The sequence below is a fragment of the Diadema setosum genome, chromosome 6 (assembly GCF_964275005.1).
Source record: "Diadema setosum chromosome 6, eeDiaSeto1, whole genome shotgun sequence".
Lineage (NCBI taxonomy): Eukaryota > Metazoa > Echinodermata > Echinoidea > Diadematoida > Diadematidae > Diadema > Diadema setosum.
The window spans coordinates 15775569-15794706 of record NC_092690.1 but is presented as its reverse complement, the minus strand read 5'-3'; the positions used below and the strand labels follow the sequence as shown (position 1 = coordinate 15794706).

At 38.5% G+C, this 19138-nt stretch overlaps 1 protein-coding gene across 1 annotated transcript in view; it reads left to right on the top strand.

Moving 5' to 3' along the window:
- LOC140229564 (contactin-3-like) overlaps nt 1-19138 on the top strand; it is a 48044-nt gene that overhangs the window by 6580 nt on the left and 22326 nt on the right. Inside the window, exons 5-14 of the mRNA XM_072309812.1 lie at nt 509-766; nt 1256-1409; nt 2766-2894; nt 3197-3358; nt 4913-5182; nt 6148-6282; nt 7699-7833; nt 10245-10556; nt 14277-14567; nt 15542-15796. Of these exons, the coding sequence (XP_072165913.1) occupies nt 509-766; nt 1256-1409; nt 2766-2894; nt 3197-3358; nt 4913-5182; nt 6148-6282; nt 7699-7833; nt 10245-10556; nt 14277-14567; nt 15542-15796 (2101 nt within the window). The remainder of the gene's footprint in view (nt 1-508; nt 767-1255; nt 1410-2765; nt 2895-3196; nt 3359-4912; nt 5183-6147; nt 6283-7698; nt 7834-10244; nt 10557-14276; nt 14568-15541; nt 15797-19138) is intronic.

Genomic DNA, 19138 nt, shown 5'->3' with positions numbered 1-19138 from the left:
GGGGGGGGGTGAGGAGGGTTCAAATTGGGGACCAACGTATTTTCTTCTTCAAAACACATGGTCAAATTTGTCACCAAACCCAGTGCCTAATCACAAGAGTGACAATTCATATACGTACTTAATACGAGGACACCAAAACCCCCTATAAAAAATAAGACAAAAAATGTTTTTAACTGGAAAAAAATTATTATTATTATTTTATATGGCAATTCAGACATGTGTACATAGATAAACACAAAACAAATTTGATTCAGCATAACAGACATAAGATAAATTATAACAGAGACAAAGCACAAATGGAAAAACACCAAAATGAGCAGCGTGGTGGAGGTCTGCACTCTCAAGAGTGCTTGTCTAGTTATTCCTCTTTTTAAAAGAAACTTCTGTGTATCACCGTGTGTGACAATTATTTACTCCCTCCTGTTGAAATACATAGGAATAAATGTACAGTTATCTACCGACACTTTTGATTACCCAATACAAGAGTGACTTTTTGGTGTCCCTATAGACTGCAGGGCGGTTCACAGCCACAGTGAGCAGACTTACAATCACCAACACACAGCAGACAGACAGTGGTTACTACACCTGTCGTGCCTCCAATACGTGGGGAGAGAATACAGCCTCAGCATTGCTCACAGTGGGCGACCCTTCCCAACAGATCATTTTCACCACCTTGCCATCAGACCAAACAGAGACTGTGGGAGGGAGAGTGACATTCCCTTGTGGGGCTACAGGAAACCCAACTCCTGCAATCAAATGGACCAAGGTACATTTACACCATCTCTCTTTCATCTTGGGTTGTTGTTTTTTTTCTGTGAAGATGTTTCTTTATATTATGAAATTTTATATGGAATTGTTGCTCTATTTATTCAGATCTACAGTATGGTCTTATTTCATTTTTATGATCTCAATGCACAGAATGTTAGGTAACTGGAAAGCTAGAAATCATTTGAAATCATTGAAACCATTTGAAATCTGACAGGGCCACTATAGTGTGGACCATGGTATAAACACCTGTGTCTCGAGACCTTGCTACAATACATAATCATCCTTGTTAATATTATGCAATAATCACTAAAAACAATTCCTATGGACTAGTGTCTCATTCTGGAGTTTTAGAATAGGTGCTGTTAATTTTGATAGAGGCTTGTCTGTCATTGATGTTTTTATACCACACAGTAATAAAGTTCTTTGTAGCTTGTATATGACAATATGCTATGATGTACAGTGATGTGCCTATGATTTTCCCATGAAGGAAGGAGGCAGTCTACCAATGAACCGTGTCCAAGAGCCGGCAGCTGGTTGGTTGAGAATTACCAGTCTTCACATTGATGACAGTGGTTTCTACATTTGCTCTGCAAGCAACTCATTGACATCAGTGTCCACCAGGGTGCAGCTGGTAGTCCAAGGTGAGTACAAGTCACTTAACAAGGACCACCTCCTTGCTAGGGAGCGGGTGATTTGATAAAACTCCATGGTGTTCTTCATGGAGTGTTTAAGTTATTGTTTAGAAGATTGGTGGCTAAATTCTTCATTGTAGATGATATTGAAAAAAAGAAAAAAACAGTGATGAGTGGGCAATGATGCACATTTTGGTTTATTTGAGAATTCTCAGCATATTCCATTAGTTTCAGTCATCAATGTAGTTTAAACAGTATCAAGAAGAAACACTGGATATGGAATAGAATAGAGTCATATACAATCCAAAGAGAAAACACTTCAACAAGCCATACTGATTATATTTGAACTTGAAATGTGTTTGTGTCTCTTTACTGCAATTGAAATCTCACTAATTCATGTCTTTGTTTCAGCTAACATGTTGGTAGAATCATCATAGATGGATAGTGGCATGACTACTGAATGCAGAACTTAATTAGTCCCTTGAGTTTGTTATTATTCCATACCAGAGCGGGTTGATAGATAGAGTTGCGACACCGGAAGTTCGCGCTGATTGGTCAATCCCTAAAAATAGTTCCCCCTGGTCGTATGATGTCGATAAGACTTTAGAAAACCGCGTACCCTATTATGACGGAAACAATGCATTTGTTGTTATTTTGCTCCGTGGCTCGCGCAAAGTAGAGTTTCGCGCATGGGTTTTGCGCAAGAGTGCAAAATAGCTTACCCTCGTCGTCATAACATTAGTAAAGACGCACAACCCGGGATTTTGAATTACAACAACAATTGTAAAGGAGTAGGACTACATGATATTTCCGTCCTTACATTTTGACGTTCGCCCATCAACATCATCCAGAAATGTTAAAACAACTCTGAAAATATTTCATCCTATCCTGTTGTTTGCATCCGTTTCCGTGACCTCGACAGTAAGTACTCCTTTCTCTACTTCATTAAGTTTACATGATTGCCGTAAAAACAGGACATTTTTCTCAAACGAGTCACACTCCCGTCGCAAGCAACAATGGTATCTCACACTGCCGCTGGGTCCGGGTACTGCGCGCCTATGTGAAAACCCTGTAGAAATAATTCGTCGACATCGACGACCAGGGGGAACTATTTGACGTGACCTTTGTACCCCAGTGTCGCAACTCTATCTATCAACCCGCTCTGCTCCATACTATTTCTCTTTGAAAAACAGATGCAATTCTGTAACATCTTCAGTGCAGTTCCAGGCAGAGCAGCTTTCTAGTTAGTCTTTCAGTAGTATATATTTTGCTGCATAAATAATGTTACATATTGCAGTAAGATATGTACATTGTGACAGTCGTATTTGTCAGTGGAGAATATGGCTTTGTTGTTGATTATTTCAGTGGAACCAAACATAACTGTAGTGCCAGAAGACACCATTGTGGAGGAGGGGGAGACAGCCCTGCTGCAGTGTGCTGCTGATGGAGTGCCAGCTCCTGACATCACATGGACTACTCCATTACCAGATTTGGGTAAGACATTTAATACATAAAATGTTTATAATGACACACTGCTGCTTATCTTCAATTTTATGTTTAAAAGCCATTTTCATATATGTCAGATGAACATGGTACTATCATTCAAATCTATCCCAAACTGAAATATATCCTTAAGTTCACCTGCTATGTCAAATCTTAATTGTCCTGTCACAATCGCACCTTGTTATTTTACGCTGAGCCTTGGTATATTGGAGTAGTTACATAATTGTCACTGATTTGTAGTTTTCTACGGCTATACCCTCACTTTCCCTTTCTCATGTGACATTATCTTGTAGGTGTTGTCAGGTTTTCTGATGGAGAGCGCTTTGCAGTTGAGGTTCTCTCCAATGGTTCTCTTGTGGTACATGGTGTGGAAATAAGGCATGCAGGAACCTATGTCTGTTCAGCTGCTAACACAGTAACATCAACGTCAAGGAGAGCAAACCTTGTTGTACGAAGTAAGCTTCAGCAATTTCTTGTAGAAATTTTAGATGCGTTTCATTGTTAACATAATTTCCACAACAACATATCTAGGTAAATTGTTATCGAGACACATTAAGGGCGGTCAGACTGGCAAGAGATCAATAAGTCTAAGATTGTGAAGTCTTTAGTCACACTAGTGAGCGTGCACAACGAAGGAGAGAGAATACGCAGTCTGATGACTAGTGATTATGACGTAACATTATTATGGATACTAGCTACATGTGCTTCTGAGTCGATGTCCAAAAACAGTGGACTGGTGGACTGGGTCATATGACAAAGATCACAAAGTTTCAGTTTCTAGTGGTCATACTGGCAAAAGATCAAGAAGTTTGGCGGGGATGGGGGAAATGTCCCTGGTTGGAGTGGGAAGTTTCGATTGGAGTTTTGAGGGACGTTTGCAGTCACACTGGCAAAACTTTGACATCTTAAAGATCACGATCATAATCTTCTCAATCTTTTGCATGTCTGACAGCGCCTATTGAGTATTTTGATTGGAATATAATTTTGATGACTTTATATTGTATGCATGGAATTATGCTATCATTTTTTACTTATTTTCTTTCAATCATAGTTGCATAATGTATATGTGACCCGCTACAAAAAAAGGATCCTAAATTCGCTGACGGGTGAGCCGAGAAAATCAAGTTTGAAGTCAGAACACCAAAATCTGTCAAAACGTTCAGATTTCTGTTTTTACATAATTTTGTAGTCTAATGTATCTTCTATCATCTGCCAAAATTTCCAAGCTAAATGATCAAAGGAAAGGCCAGAAAATAGCATTTTTTTCTGGGCCATGCTTGGCTCGCCCGTCAGCGACTTTAGGATCCTTTTGTTGTAGCGGGTCACATATACTTCCTTATTTTATATTAACTGGGTTGTGAATTGAGGCAGTACCCTGCATGGGATGTCTTGAATTGGCAGATGTCAATATCCGCTTGCTGTATGACAAAACTCATCATCTATGTTGTCACATTGTCTGCATTCAAAACAAGGAATAGATGAGGGATATGGAGGGAAAAGGGAAAGGAAAAATCTGTGCTTGAGCAATAGTACTTAGACAAAGAAATTAGGAAAAGAGTTTTAACTTTATCGTGTGTAGTGTGGTATAGTCATTTCTGGAAATCTAGTCTGTAATGTACGCATCCTTCTAATTGCAGGCTGTGTAAAGAATAAAAAAAATTACAAGTGTAATTGTGCGTCCAAGACTGGCCATGAGGATTATATATCTTATGAACTTTAACCATGTACACGTGGTAAGTTATGCTATTTTCATGTTCTGATTTCATCATGTGTTCAGAGGCCACATTGAGCTTTCTTCAAACACTTCTGAGAAAAAAGAACAAAACACATTCTGGCAGTTTAGTCACTTCTTTGAAATTAAACAGTTTATTTTTAAATGAAAGAAGTCCTGGTTAAGTCAGATACAAAATTATCACATACAGTATCACACTCACTGGTGTAATTGAGACTGGTGTAGTGGGTCATTAAGTATAAAATGGCATTTACTCTCCATCTTTTACTTATCAAAGGTTCTCCAGTTATTATCATGTCTCCCATGGATCAGACAGCCATAGAGGGCGACATTACTCGCTTCCAATGCCGAGCTGCAGCCACACCCACACCAGTCATATCCTGGCTCTTTGGGGGGCAGTCCCTTAGTACGGACTTTAAGTATGAGGTCCTTGGGAATGGTGATCTCCGCATCAATAATGTGGAGGAATCTCAAGAGGGGACGTACACTTGCAGTGCAGAAAATACCCTTGGGACAAAAACAGCATCAGCATACTTCACAGTATACGGTATATCTTTTCCTTCAGTTGATTTTTATTATATCTCTCCCTTTTTGGAGCTCATGTCTTTTCATGTCTCATTCCTTAAGGATATAAAAAAGTATTTTCTGGTTGTCTGGCCATCCATCCATCCCACACCTCATTGTCACAATCTAAGAAACAGCTCAATAATTCTCTTTGTACCTGGCCCAGGTATGTTGCATAACATGGAGATGCACCACAGAGTTTGGGAAAAATACCTCAAAGTACAGGAGCAAAGTTCACAGAATTTTGACTGAGCAATATCCAGTGGAGATATAACTCTGAGAAGAAAAGAAATTAAAGTCTGGCTACAGTGTGAGTTTTGTACCATTAGTGTAATGGACATGAAATGGAAATTTATTTGCCTTAATATGCAGAGATGGTTTAGGAGTTAATTTGTGTTTGATGATCAAGATCAATAGACCACAATCAAAAGAGCATATTCATGGCATAAATAGTGATTGCTTTAGAAGCAAACATATCCCAGTGGAATCAAACTCCAAATATAATGTTACACCAAAGTGATGTTGGTTGAAAAGGTTATTTTTACCATGCATATTTATTATATTTAATTAATTCAATGATATCTGTAAATTCACTCTAAACAAAAGTGAGAATGTGCATGGTTCATACAAAGTCAGTTGATATATAGTGAACGACAAACAATATTGAGGAAATACTCACTTCCTCCTTAACTTACTGCATTCACACATAGATGTGGATAAGCATGTTCACACTCATATATTCATTGTATACAGAGAATTGCCAAGTCTCCCTGAAAACTTTAGTATCTCTTTATGGCTTGGAAAGAGAATACGTGTATGCAAACCTTGATTGCTCTTCAGAACCTTTATGTATGTGATGTGTGTGGAGGGAAGCCATCCCTGTGCAAACAAATATGCATTTTTCATATCATGAAGATAAACCATATATGGTATATTCTCTTCTAACAGTTCCACCACAGTTCATCATCCATCCCATAGACATCACAATCTTCTTAGGGTCAGAGGTCAGGTTGGACTGTCAGGCATCAGGAGACCCAACACCAACCATACAATGGCAGAAAGATGGCAGCCCCCTTGTCCTAGGTATCATTCCTGCCCTAACAATGTTTCTTTCTAAAAAGTACACATTTTATAATGCAATTATGGAGAAATCTCCCCTTTTTATATGTGAACATTTTGAGTAGTGAACATTTTAGGTGCTGAATGATGAAATATTCCAGTGGTAAAGCTTAGATGACTGTGACTTTTAGATATAATACACCGACCAACTGAATTTGTCTTGTCTGAGTGGCATTTTGTTAAACAGTGAAGATGGATATTGAAGATTTGCAGGAAGTAATGTTCATCTAGATCATAGCAGATTCATTATGATGAGGAGCTGTTGTGGCTAGGTAGATGAAACAAGAGACTGTCAATCCAAAGTCTGTGGTTTGAGTCCCCTGGCTTAGTCAACTGCCTCTGTAGGTAAGGCACTTTATCTTCATTGTCTGGTCCTGTAGAAGGAACTAAAGCTGTTTATCCCTTGGGTGCTTGCCTGCAAACATTTTGTTGCTTCCTAGCAGCCACTTAAATCAAATCATAATACATATCATGATTACAAAAGGACAATTGTTAGATTTATCCATGTGGGGATTTTTTCACTTTTATTGTCATTGTTGTTTTAATTTTCTAATTATGATATCAACCCAAAATATATGTGACCCGCTACAACAAAAAGGTCCTAAAGTCGCGCAGGGTCGAAGCCGTGAAAATCAAGTTTGAAGTCAGAGCATCATAATTGGTCAAAACTTACGATTTTCTGATTTTGATATATTATTGGAGTCTGACATGTCTTCTATCATCTGTCGAAATTTTGAAGCAAAATGATGAAAGGAAAGACCAAAAAATAGCATTTTTCTGGGCCATGTTTTTTGGCGTTTCAATGAAGCAGAAACTGGTTCGAAAATTTGGATTGAGCGCCACAGATAGGCGCCACCCCTAACAATGACCGGAGCGATCTCATTGGTCAGTTTGCTGCTTGCCGCTAACCGAAGCGTGAAGCTCGCACACTGCCAAGTCGACTGGAGCGTGCGGTCGGGGTGCGCTATGCCCAGCCGCTTCTCCTGGCATCCTGGTCACTAATTGGTCCGTGAGGAGACCGCCGACGCTGTGCTTGAATGAGCATTTCGGGGGTTGCTAGGGTTTACCTTCTATTGTCCGTAGGTGAAAACTAACTTGCGTGTCCCTTGATCGCGATTGCGTCGCAAGGAAAACTTTCAGGGCGCTTTTTTCGAAACAGTGATTTCCCAGACGTCTCGACATGCTGTCTTATTTAACATCGATATCTCCGCAGCCGATTATTTTCATAACATGCGTTATATATCAATTTAAAGCAGAAAGATTAGGGAATTTTGTCATGCAATTTTCAAATAATCGACCTCGCCCGACTTTAGGATCATTTTGTTGTAGCGGGTCACATATTTTTGCACCAGTAGTTGACAATTCTCTGTATTTCTGCAGAAAATAATATAGAACTGTTGAGCAACTCCAGTGTGGTGATATCAGACCTGAGGGAAACCAACACAGGGGAGTACACCTGTCTTGCTTCCAACCAGGCTGGCTCCAAACTTGTCTCAGCCACTGTCTCAACCCCAGGTGAGTTCTAATATGACAATCATGCTGCAGATACTAAATGGGAGGGAAATAGTAGCATGTATTTCATAGACTTTAACAAATGCAACATGAGCAAACAAGGATATGGTAATCACTTTCTTGTCCTAAGTCCAAGTTTGCCTGCACCACAGCAAGTATTTGCATTCTTGGGAGCCAGCCAATACATCAGTGGGATCATGTATTGCATGCAAGATGATCTTTGACTTGTTCAATGGTTACTTCATTGAATATGGGGCATAGTTGTCCATATTGTGATGTGATATTCCCATGTCAGACTCCAATGAGTTCATCCTGTAGCTAAGGAGGTTGTGGTACAGTACTCTCCGCATAATCGGGTAGGCTCAGCAGAGCGTTTCTTACCCGATTAGGCGGAGTACCCAATTAACAGAAGAACACGTTTTATCACAGTTGACACACACAATGTGTATTTACATGCAAACACTGCACCAAACACCTACACTCTGCTTAACACGCGTGCTTGCACGGCACATTATACATACCTTACACTTGCTCAGGTACGAGCAATAATTAACACTTTTTTATGGACAAATATGTCTTCAGAAAACTATGTCGTTTGACCATAGACTCCTTGCTAACACGCAGGCGTTTTCCGAAATGAACGTGTCTCTTTGCGTGTACTAGTCAAGTAGAACGTCGGGTTACTTTTCGAAAAGTGACTGGGGAAAAGCAAAATTATGGAGCTGGGTCATGGCCTGATTTTCGTATTGTGAATGTTGTTGTGGAGCAAGGAAGAGCACAAGTGTGTTCAACTCCTGTCCATCTATGCAATCGTGAGTGCCAGCTACATTTTTATTTTGTGTGTGTGTGTGTGTGTGGCAAGTCGTAATGTTTCTATGTTTAATCACTCTCAAAATGATCGGTCTTCTTTGCCAATTAAGCAGATAATGCGATTAGCCGGTGACAATTTGACATGCATGATTTCTTAAAGTGTTATATATGCGATAAAATGTGGGTAGAAATTAGATTAGAAGAAAATTATTTACCCATTTATGTGGAGAGGCAACCCGATTATCAGGTAATTTTAATGTGCATCGGAACTGAATCTGGCATTACTACCCAATTAAACGGAGTACCAGTTTAAGCGATACCCAATTACGCGGAGAGTACTGTACGTCCCCTAACCCCGGAACTGAAAGTGCTTCCTAACGCATTATTATTTCAAAATAAAATTCCACAATATTTTCTGTGATCCTTCCTGCACGTTTTGATACCAAATTTTGTGGTACGGGTGTCAGATTGTTTTAACTGAACACATGTCACTTCAATATTGCTATTTCTACATATGACTGTGTATAAAACTGTGTATAGAAACTTTTCCATTATATGTAATTACTTTCTAGAAAGTATCATAACTTTGTCAAATAGTGTAAAACAAATACCAAACACACACACACCCACAGACCACACACACATACCCTCTCGCACAAAGACAAATTATACACAGCCAAAAAGGTTGAAAAAATCAAGGAAATACATAAGAAAAATGGAAAACAATAAGATACATGAGGAATAAAAGTCACAACCAATTTTTTAGAGGAATTGATAATGAACTTATAAAAAACATTTTTACGAACAAATTGCTGTCTCTAAAGCTTTATTCAGTGCGAAGTAACTAAAGCTATGATTTTTTTGCATAAATTAGCATAACTTAATCCATATATAGTTAAGGACAAGGACTTTTGTAAATTCAGCCATACATCTTTGTAGATTATTATTACTATTATTATTATTAATAGTAGTAGTAGTAGTAGTATCATTATTATTGTTATTATTATTATTATTATTATTATTATTATTATTATTATTATTATTATTATTATTATTATTATTATTATTATTATTATTATTATTATTATTATTATTATTATTATTATTATTATTATTTGTCTGGCTTTCAGTCACAATTATCAATGTTACAATATTCAGAAAACACAATGGAGAGTTATGGGTGCACCAGGTTGGGCAGCCCGATTCGTCCTCTACCCTCATACAAAATTTTTAGGCAGTTAGGGAATCATGCGCGAGATCTTGGGGGGGGGGGGCACTATGTGCCCCCTGTAATGATAAGACAAAAAATACCCCAGGAGTATTAGGGTGAAATTGATTATCCAGATTGTAGCCATCGTGATACTGCAGTTAGTCATAGTAGTTGGTACTGTCAGCAGTATCGATCAGTGTCATCATTACTGCCTTCATCATCATCATTACTGTTCTACAGCTACAGGCCTCTACCAACATGAACGTAACAGTACACTACTTAATTCGAAGGACGAGAAGTTTACATGCACTTTGATTATCAAAACTATTCCAAGAACATCAACAAAGAGTGTGTTCTTATGGCTCATTTATCTACGCATGTTTTCTTGTATCAGATTTCCCTGAGTTTAGCATTTCACCATCCAACACGACGGGAAACGAAACTCATCCAGTCAGCATCTCGTGTAGGGCAACAGCCAGAGAGACGCCAACCATATCATGGTATCTGAGTGATGCAGCTGGTAGCCAAGGAGACCAGATTGGCCTAGGAACCAATCCACCTGCTACAAGGGGCCAGCTGAGCTATGTGGCAGTGTCAGGTGACCTGCAATTCAGCCAGGTGGTGAAGAGAGATGAGGGCTGGTACCTGTGTGTAGCAGAGAACACAGCTGGCAGCATCAGTGGCTCTGCCTTCCTCTCTGTAAATGGTAAGATAGCAAGATCCACTCAACCACATCCTTTTTTTTAAAGATATATATAAAAAATATAAAAAATTTGTGCATCTTAATTTCACTAATTTTGCTGTAGCCAAGATTAGTGAAGTTAAATGCATGCAGAATTCCATATTTGCGCCATACAAATTGAATGCTAGTGGCAATTCATGAAAAATTTCGTGAAATAGGGAAAACTCGACCCTATTTCAGACAATTTACACGCAGTTCGTGATCGCCATATTCTACTGTTTATACCAAACGAGGCCTAACTGAACAGACAGGAAAGTGCGTGATAATCCTGTACAAAACAAATGGATAGCGCGCGGTCATCAAGTGTATACGCACATCACCTGAGTTGCTGAGGCGCACTGTCTTTGAAGTTGTTGTTTACAAAGCGTCTTTGACTGTTTTTAGAGGTGCTTGATAGGCGCACACTAATTTTGCATGCGCGCCAAATAGGTTTTTTGATGGGCACGTTGTATCAGCTGGGGCCATTACTGCCATTAGCCAGAACACGAAGCGCTATACTGGCCGCTCCCATAGTACAACACTGTACAATCCAGAGAGACAACCAAGACAACTCGGCCCGCCGTCCAAGCGAGGCCAAGTTGTCCCCGAGTCCGAGTTTAGCCTGACCCCGTTCAGGTAAGTTCTGAGACTGAACCTTTTCGGTAAATATATTTGACATTTTCGTGTCGTTACCCATCGAATATCTTGTTATTACAGCGTTATTTCGCACATTTCCTAAGCATACGTTCACATCTGGGAGCGAAATTTGACAACTTTTGCAGGCGTACCAGAAATATGTTTTGGCTTTAAAGGTTTAAAATCAAATTTGAGCCAGAAAAGTCTAGCATAAGTCAAAAATATAAAACAAATCTTGCGGTTTCAACTAAAATCTTGCCCACATGTCGCTTTGCTTGATTTCATACAACAACAAAATCAGAAGTAAACAGTTACATTCATATGACAATTTACACATGTCTGTTTGCTGTGTATTTGTGCTTTGAATACTAAAAATATCAAAACATCAATTGCAAGTAATTCATAGTTTATGACACACATAGATTTATTGAAGCATGTCCTCTGTTTTCACAGTAGGAAGTATCTTTAATGGCTTACTCAAGACTTCAGTAGATGTGCCATAGAAACAAAAATATTGATGTACTTCATTTCCAGTTTCACTTCAAGCACTGACCAGTCTCGCTGAGTGACCAGTGTCAGGAAACTGACAGTGAGAATATGCCTTGTGAATCTTGTGTCGCACCTTACGTCAGTCCATACTTAGCAACTGTCCCTATTTAGAAGGGACAGTCCCTAATTCTGGCAGTTGAGAGTGCCATCTTCTGACTTTTTGTTCAGGTTTGTCCCACCCTATTTTACAAAATCTGTGTAGTAATGTATAGGAAATTCAAGAGACTAGTCTAATGTTGTAAAATAGATCACTTCAGTTTGTTGACACTCAGTATTTCATAATGCAGGGCTCCACACTAACTTTTATTTTTGGTGGCCCAAAGGCAAACATCCATCCTTTTTTGGTGGCCCAATCAGGCCACCAAATTCTTCATTTCTGAAATGTTGGTGGCCCGACTTGCATTTTTGGTGGCCCCGGGCCACCGTTAGCGTTGAGCCGTGCATAATGGGAAGTAAATACCAGTGAGATGTATGACTGGCAGGGACATCAGATATCACTGAGCTTTTAGTTTGCATGATCGACATGATTTGTTACATGAAAATGACTCTTATACAACCTGCATCCAGCTGAAAATCACTTTTGCCACCACTCCGTTCCTGTGACTGCTTTGTGGGTAATTCTGCATTGTCATGAAAGGGAGAGATGTTCAAGGTGACATTTAAATTTGGTTACAGTTGTCAACCCTTGGAATAGCCCTTTATATTAACCTCTATTTATGAATAACTGGAGTAGCAAATTTCACACTTCTTTGGATGAGTTGTAGACAAATTCATAGTCTACTTGATATCCATGATAATATCAATATTGCATTTGTAGTTCATTTTCTATTTTGCTAATTGCTGTGTGGCGGTTTGGTCCTAGCACAACCACTGTTGATAGCAAAATGACAAACACTTTATACTAAAGTATGATGTAAAGGCTCAAAAAGAAAGAAAATCCACTTTAAGAGTAGAGTGATACAGGGATAAGAACCAGCAAAGAAGCACATTTTTATGCACAGTCAAATTCAACACAGACACGCATGTCTATACACCACTACCAGGGGCAGCCATAGACTAAAGGATTAACAAGTACAACATTGAGCATACACATGACTTGTACAAGCTTACATGGCTGTCAGCTTGTTCCTGCATCAAATGTGCATTGAAAGGACCAGAGATACGTAGATCCTCTTAAACTTTTGTCCGACATTCACTTCATGAACAGCCAGGACATAGTTTGTATTAAAAAAAGAAAAAAAAAGAAAATGAGCCCCACCTCATCAACACGCTATTCACTCCTAACAAGTCGTTATAACTGGGGGGATATAACTCATTTCCTCAGCATGTATGTCACTGAAGTAGAAGTCAGGAGAGAGATTTTTTTTCTTTATAATAATATCAAGACCAAGTGCTAAGGTTAAGGTGTTACAAAGCCAGTAAAGATTTACTACAATTCTGTGAGTTGAGCTGAAAAAAGGAAAGCTTGTAGAGAAAACACTGCAGCAACAGCCACACGTGACTAAAATTGCAAAACTGAGGTAGAAATATGGAATATTAATGGGATATTTTATATTCATATGTAGGCTGTGGCTCTGGATTCAGCGCAGTGATGAAGTAGCACAGTGCACCTTCAAGTTGTGCTGTAGACTTATCCTAGGTTTCAGGTTTCATCAGGGAGAGTAGCAGTTTGATTATTAAAGCAAACTGAAACTTGATGGTCCATTTAAGTTTTTTTCAGTTTTTCCCTAAAGGCATTTTATGACTCTTGCGTGGGTTGCCTGAGGCACACCTCTTATGTATCAAATAAAGCCATATGTCATAACATTGTTTTAATGCTTGAGAGCATGGATAATTAATTTCTTTCACAAAACTTTGAACTTATAAGACTTCTTACTCCTGCATGCAGCTGTCATTCCTGGCCACACATGTGGCATGGAGTAAAATATTTAACATACCTTAGGGGTAATCATGAATGATAGAAATGCATAGGGAATTGCCTCAATGTAAATTATAAAGTAATTTGCTGGAATGGAAAGTTGAATGAACTATACAAGAAAGCCTCGAAATTGATTCTCTTCTTTTAAAATGCTTACACGCAAATTTAAAATGGTTCTAATGTTAGTTTATCTCACAAGATTGAAAGGCTATCAGCGATTCAAATGCGGATATGATGGTCATAGCATTGCTTCTACTTATAGTTTTAGATATTTGGATTGATTGCATATAAATATACAATTTAAGGATACATGGCTATGGTGAGTGTTGTTCAGTGTTATAGCAATAAAGTTGTTCATTTGAGTTGAATGCAGCCTTTGAATTTTTCCAAATGTTCACATACGTATATCACCAGTAGTTATTGATCACATGATTTTGCAATCCTTTCTGGTGTCATACATGGCAGGTGAATATTATTAGAATGTTCTCATTGTGAATGAATACAGCAGGTTACTTGCATTGTCCCAGCATTTGTATTGAAGCTTGCTCGCCTAATTTATGCTGTGTCACAATGAGTCATTTACATTTTACTTGTTATTTTAGTCCCTCCGCAGGCCACTGCTTACACCACCCCTGTGCAGACAGTGGAAGGATCAAGCTATGTCCTCCTTAGTTGCAGTTTCAGTGGTCAGCCAAAGCCAAGAGTCATTTGGTTCTTGCCAAGTGGACAATCATTGCCACATGACCCACGGCTGTACAGTGAGACTGTGACAGGAGACAGGGCCCTCCTGGCCGTCTATAATCCTCTGGTAGCCAGTCATGATGGCCATTTTGTCTGTACTGCCTCTAACTTCCTTGGCACATCCAATGCCACAGTACAGCTCATTGTGGAAGGTAATATGAAGAGAATTAAACCAATATACATCATGTGAATGAAGGGAATAGAGCAATACAGTATAAGTAGTACACATAAGCAAAGTTTGAAAAAAAAAAAATTGGACAATCCATTCAAATGTTATGAAGTTTTGATGCAGCCATGGTTCGATGAGGAGACTAAAATGCTTTGTGATGTTACAGAGGGAAAACGATATAAAGAAACTATAGAGAAAATCCAACTACTTTTACATTTCCATCATAATGGAAGAGCACAGGACTTTACCTCTTTCAGAAGGCCAGGGAATAATATTACCCGTAACATTCATGTCAGTAACAACTCAAGCAATGTATACTTGTAATTAAAAAAAAAAAAAAGATTTTGTGTTCTACTACTAGTATTGCTGCCTTCACACAATCCACATGTGCATATCATTGACTGAGAACCAGAAGGACATTATTGCAATTTTTTTCTCTTTTTTTTTTTTTTTTTTTGGGGGGGGGGAAGGGGTATTGAATTATTGGTATCACATTGTAGAGCTTGGACTCCTCTACATTATGGTATCAATTCTGAATCTTCTACCTACTTTTGATTAAATGAGCTTTTATTTTTTGCAAATCAATTGTTTTGTTTTTCTTTACACTGAAATCTTAGAGCACAGTAGCACCCTTCTGGTTCTCAACTGACGATATTAAGTTTTCATTTTCCTTTAAACACAAGTGTTCAGTTTTAGTAGAAGCCCATCCCAATTAGACTTAGGTTTAGATTAGAATGGCTAGCAGAATGAAATGATGCACACTATGAAGTTCTTTGTATAGAGATTGTAAAGTGATTCATACCTGCTTGTTTTCATATTTGATGAAATTACACATAAAATATACATCATGTGGGTGCTGTCACATTTTGGCACAAAGTGAGGAAGAGATCCCCCTGTTTCTGAATGAATATTTCTGAACACAGTGTTGAAGAAGTTGTGATGAATGTACTCTTGCAGGTGTCCCTGCCATAACCTCAGTACAGGCCATACCATCAGACACAAGTGTCTCCCTGCGGTGTGATACAAAGGGTATGCCAGCACCAACTATTAGCTGGAGCAGGGATGGTACAGTCTTGCCAGATCCCTCGGTGCCAGACCACATTCTAACTCCAGAGGGCACCCTTACCATCACCAATTTGGCTGCTGCCAGTTCTAGTGTGTATACCTGCACAGCTGTGAATAGCCATGGATCTGTTTCAGGGACACTGCAAGGTAAGTCTTACATCAGTAGAAGTGTTCAACTGGCATAAGAGCAATAGACACTTTTGTCACAGCAGTAAAGGTGAAATTATGATCTTTCATTACTTACAGAAGACAAAGTAGAGCCTCAAGAAATAAGAACCTAAAACCTACTACATTTTTAGAGTAATTGACTATTAAATTAGATTTTCAAGCTCACCATAGCCAAAGCTTTTTGTCTGTTATGCTGTGAGCACCAGCCATCATGCTTCATTACCTTCATAGTTACAGGTTCTCTGCAATGCATTTATGACTTATTCTCATATTATAGAATGGGTAATAATAGTAATAATAAAGGACATTTATATTGCGCAGCTGTATAGCATACTTTATTTCCATTGCAAATTAAAGCATGTGATAAATAATCCTAGGATACTACCTGCCCACAGGCAGGTACGTACAAGGAAAAAAAAAATACAGTGGACCCAGTCCATCACACCGCAATAATGGTTATTGACATTGACACAAATATATACAAGTATACAAGTACATTTACACACAAACATGATACATGAACAGCTGTTTCAAGACGAAAAAAAAAAAAACTTACAAAAAAAAAATGAACTTATATCAGCATATACTTAACCTAAGAAACACAAAAAATAACTCATTCGCGAAATTCATTACCAATAAATTACATTAAATCTGCTCAATAAAATGAAATAATTATTTCACATCCATTGTTGCAGAAAAAAACGACAAAATATACATAATGATAAATACATATGCAAAGATATAAATCCTATAAATATACATATTTCAACAATACAAAGGGGGAAATCAAAATGGACAAAACCGGCCCGTAAATAATGACTGTATATAGACATATGATATGCATAATCATATTCCTCCCACCTCACTGGTATAATTCATAATGATGGCGATGATGATGGTGATGATAATGATGATGCTGATTATAATGATGATGACAATATTGATAGAGATGATGGTGATGATGATTATGATGGTGACGATGATGTTGATGATAATTATGATAGTGGCGATAAGGAAGAGAATGATAAGTCTAAGATGCCATAGCAGTCCATCAATTCTTAACCTTGGCAATCTCATTTCAACCATCTTAAACTTTTGCCTCTGTTTTGTTATTTCTATTTGGCATATTTAACAGGGGAATGTCATTATAAATAAATATGTTCAGTTTTACAGAAAAAAGTGCGCCTTCCTTCTACTTGTTACTAAAATATATGTAGAAACAATTCTTTGAGCCTTATGGATGAGCTAGGTCATGCACTGTAAAAGTGCCTGAAAAAAAAAAAAAAAACCTTTAAATTCTTAATACAAAGTACCAAAAAATCAGAAAAAAAAAGATCCAGTTCTGAAAACTTCCCCGAATACAATACATAAAACAAAACAACACTTAATTAATTAATTTTCTCTGACAATTTATACCAAAGACAATTCATCAGAATTTAAGATCTTTACACACTACCTATGTTATACAAAACAAAATCAATTCGTTATTCATTACAGATATAAAACACATTCATGACAGATTAATATACTGATATGGAGCGCAGAATGTGCAGCACAGATGAGGGGTACATATTATCGATGATAATCAATATCATTGACCTGTAATGATCAATCTACAATACTCGCCAAAAAGAAACATGAATATAAAGGCCTGCATATATAGGTCCGCACATGAGCCCGTTCATATGTGTATGTGTATGCGTTTTGTGTCTTCATAATCATGTGTGAGTGTGAAAGATGAGTGTGCAGGGTGTATGTGCATGTGTGTGTGGATGTGTGTGTGTTTGTGTGTGAGTGTGGGTGTGTGTATTACTTTATGGGTGTTTATGTATGTGTGTACATAGAACTAGTTAGAAACACCAAGAATCTTCCGTTGCAGGCTGGAGATATGCCGGTTTTGTCCAAGAGGGTTCGTTGCGGGCATTATAAATGGCAAACGAGGTAAGAATAGCAATCTTCGATATGGTTCTTATGTGTTCCCTAATTCTCCGGGTGTCACTAACAAACTTGAACAGCTTAGTGAGTTGACGTTTGTTTTCCTTGGTCAACAGTCCCCTGGATCCTACCTCGAAACAGATTAACTCACATGAGTATCCTTGGTTCTCAATGTCAAGCACCAATGAGGCGTATTTTTCTGATTTTCTGTTGTGAGCGGAGTCAATATTTGATTCAAAAGGGACGGTGAGCTCGCCAATTACTACTGATTTGTTACTTTGATTGACTAAGACTATGTCTGGTCTTTCTGAGGTGGGTGTGAGATCAGACGGGACCGTACCTCCATTGATGTCATGCCCCGGGAGGTCTGCATGACAGATAACTTTGTCTGGCTTCACTTTGCCTATGAAAGAAACCAAGTACTGCAAGATGCTATCGTGTCGATAATTGTATCTACCCTGTTCCAGTGCACTTTTGCAATTATTCAGAATGTGCGACAGGGTTTCGTGATTTCCGCATAATGTACAGCGGGTGTTTAGCTTTTTGCCCCATCTACTGAGGTTGTCTGCCGTTGGGAGGGCGTTGATAGCCGCACGAGTTATAAAGCTCAACACGCCCTTAGGGAGGTTAAATATGAGTGATCGCCATGTAAGGTCACCCTTTTCTAACTCCACCAACTTCAGAAAGTCACCTTGAAAGACCAAAGGAGCGACTTTAGATCTCCAATAATCTTTCTGTTCTTCTTTGAGTATCCCCCTGATCTTAGTCTTCGTCTTTCCAATAGTTACATCTTGTGTTTGATGTACATAACTTTCACAGACTGCAGCATTACATAATGACATTTTCTTTGACCATTCTGACTCCCGTGATACTTTGTTATCCAGAGCATTTTGAACCTTAGTGTCAGCTCCTAAACGGGAGGTTGCATGTGCTAGTACATGACACTCTTTGTACATCTCAGATATGGTTTTGAATTGGAGACCGTCTGGGCTGTGGAGAATAGCCGGGGTAGCGCCGTGTGTTGGTATCTTCAGCCATAGTTTTAGTTGCTTAGTTACCATTCCGTCAAGAATAGATAACTGAGTGTTTGTCATATCATGTACGGTAAGGGCATAACGCAAAGAAGGCAAAGAGTATCTGGTCAGCACGGCTACTTTGTATTCATTTCGGACATGACTTTCATCAACATTGTTCAAGATATGTGACAGTTTCTCTTTGATAAACATGAAAGCGTCACTAGTCTTCATCCAAAATGTTAACAATGAGCCCAAGAACTTTTCAGGTTTTTCTTTCACGTTATGAATTGGAGTACCATTAATCGAAAACTCGACATCGCATGGCGATCCACGACAGATCGAAAAACAACGGCATTTGGATTGCTTGAGA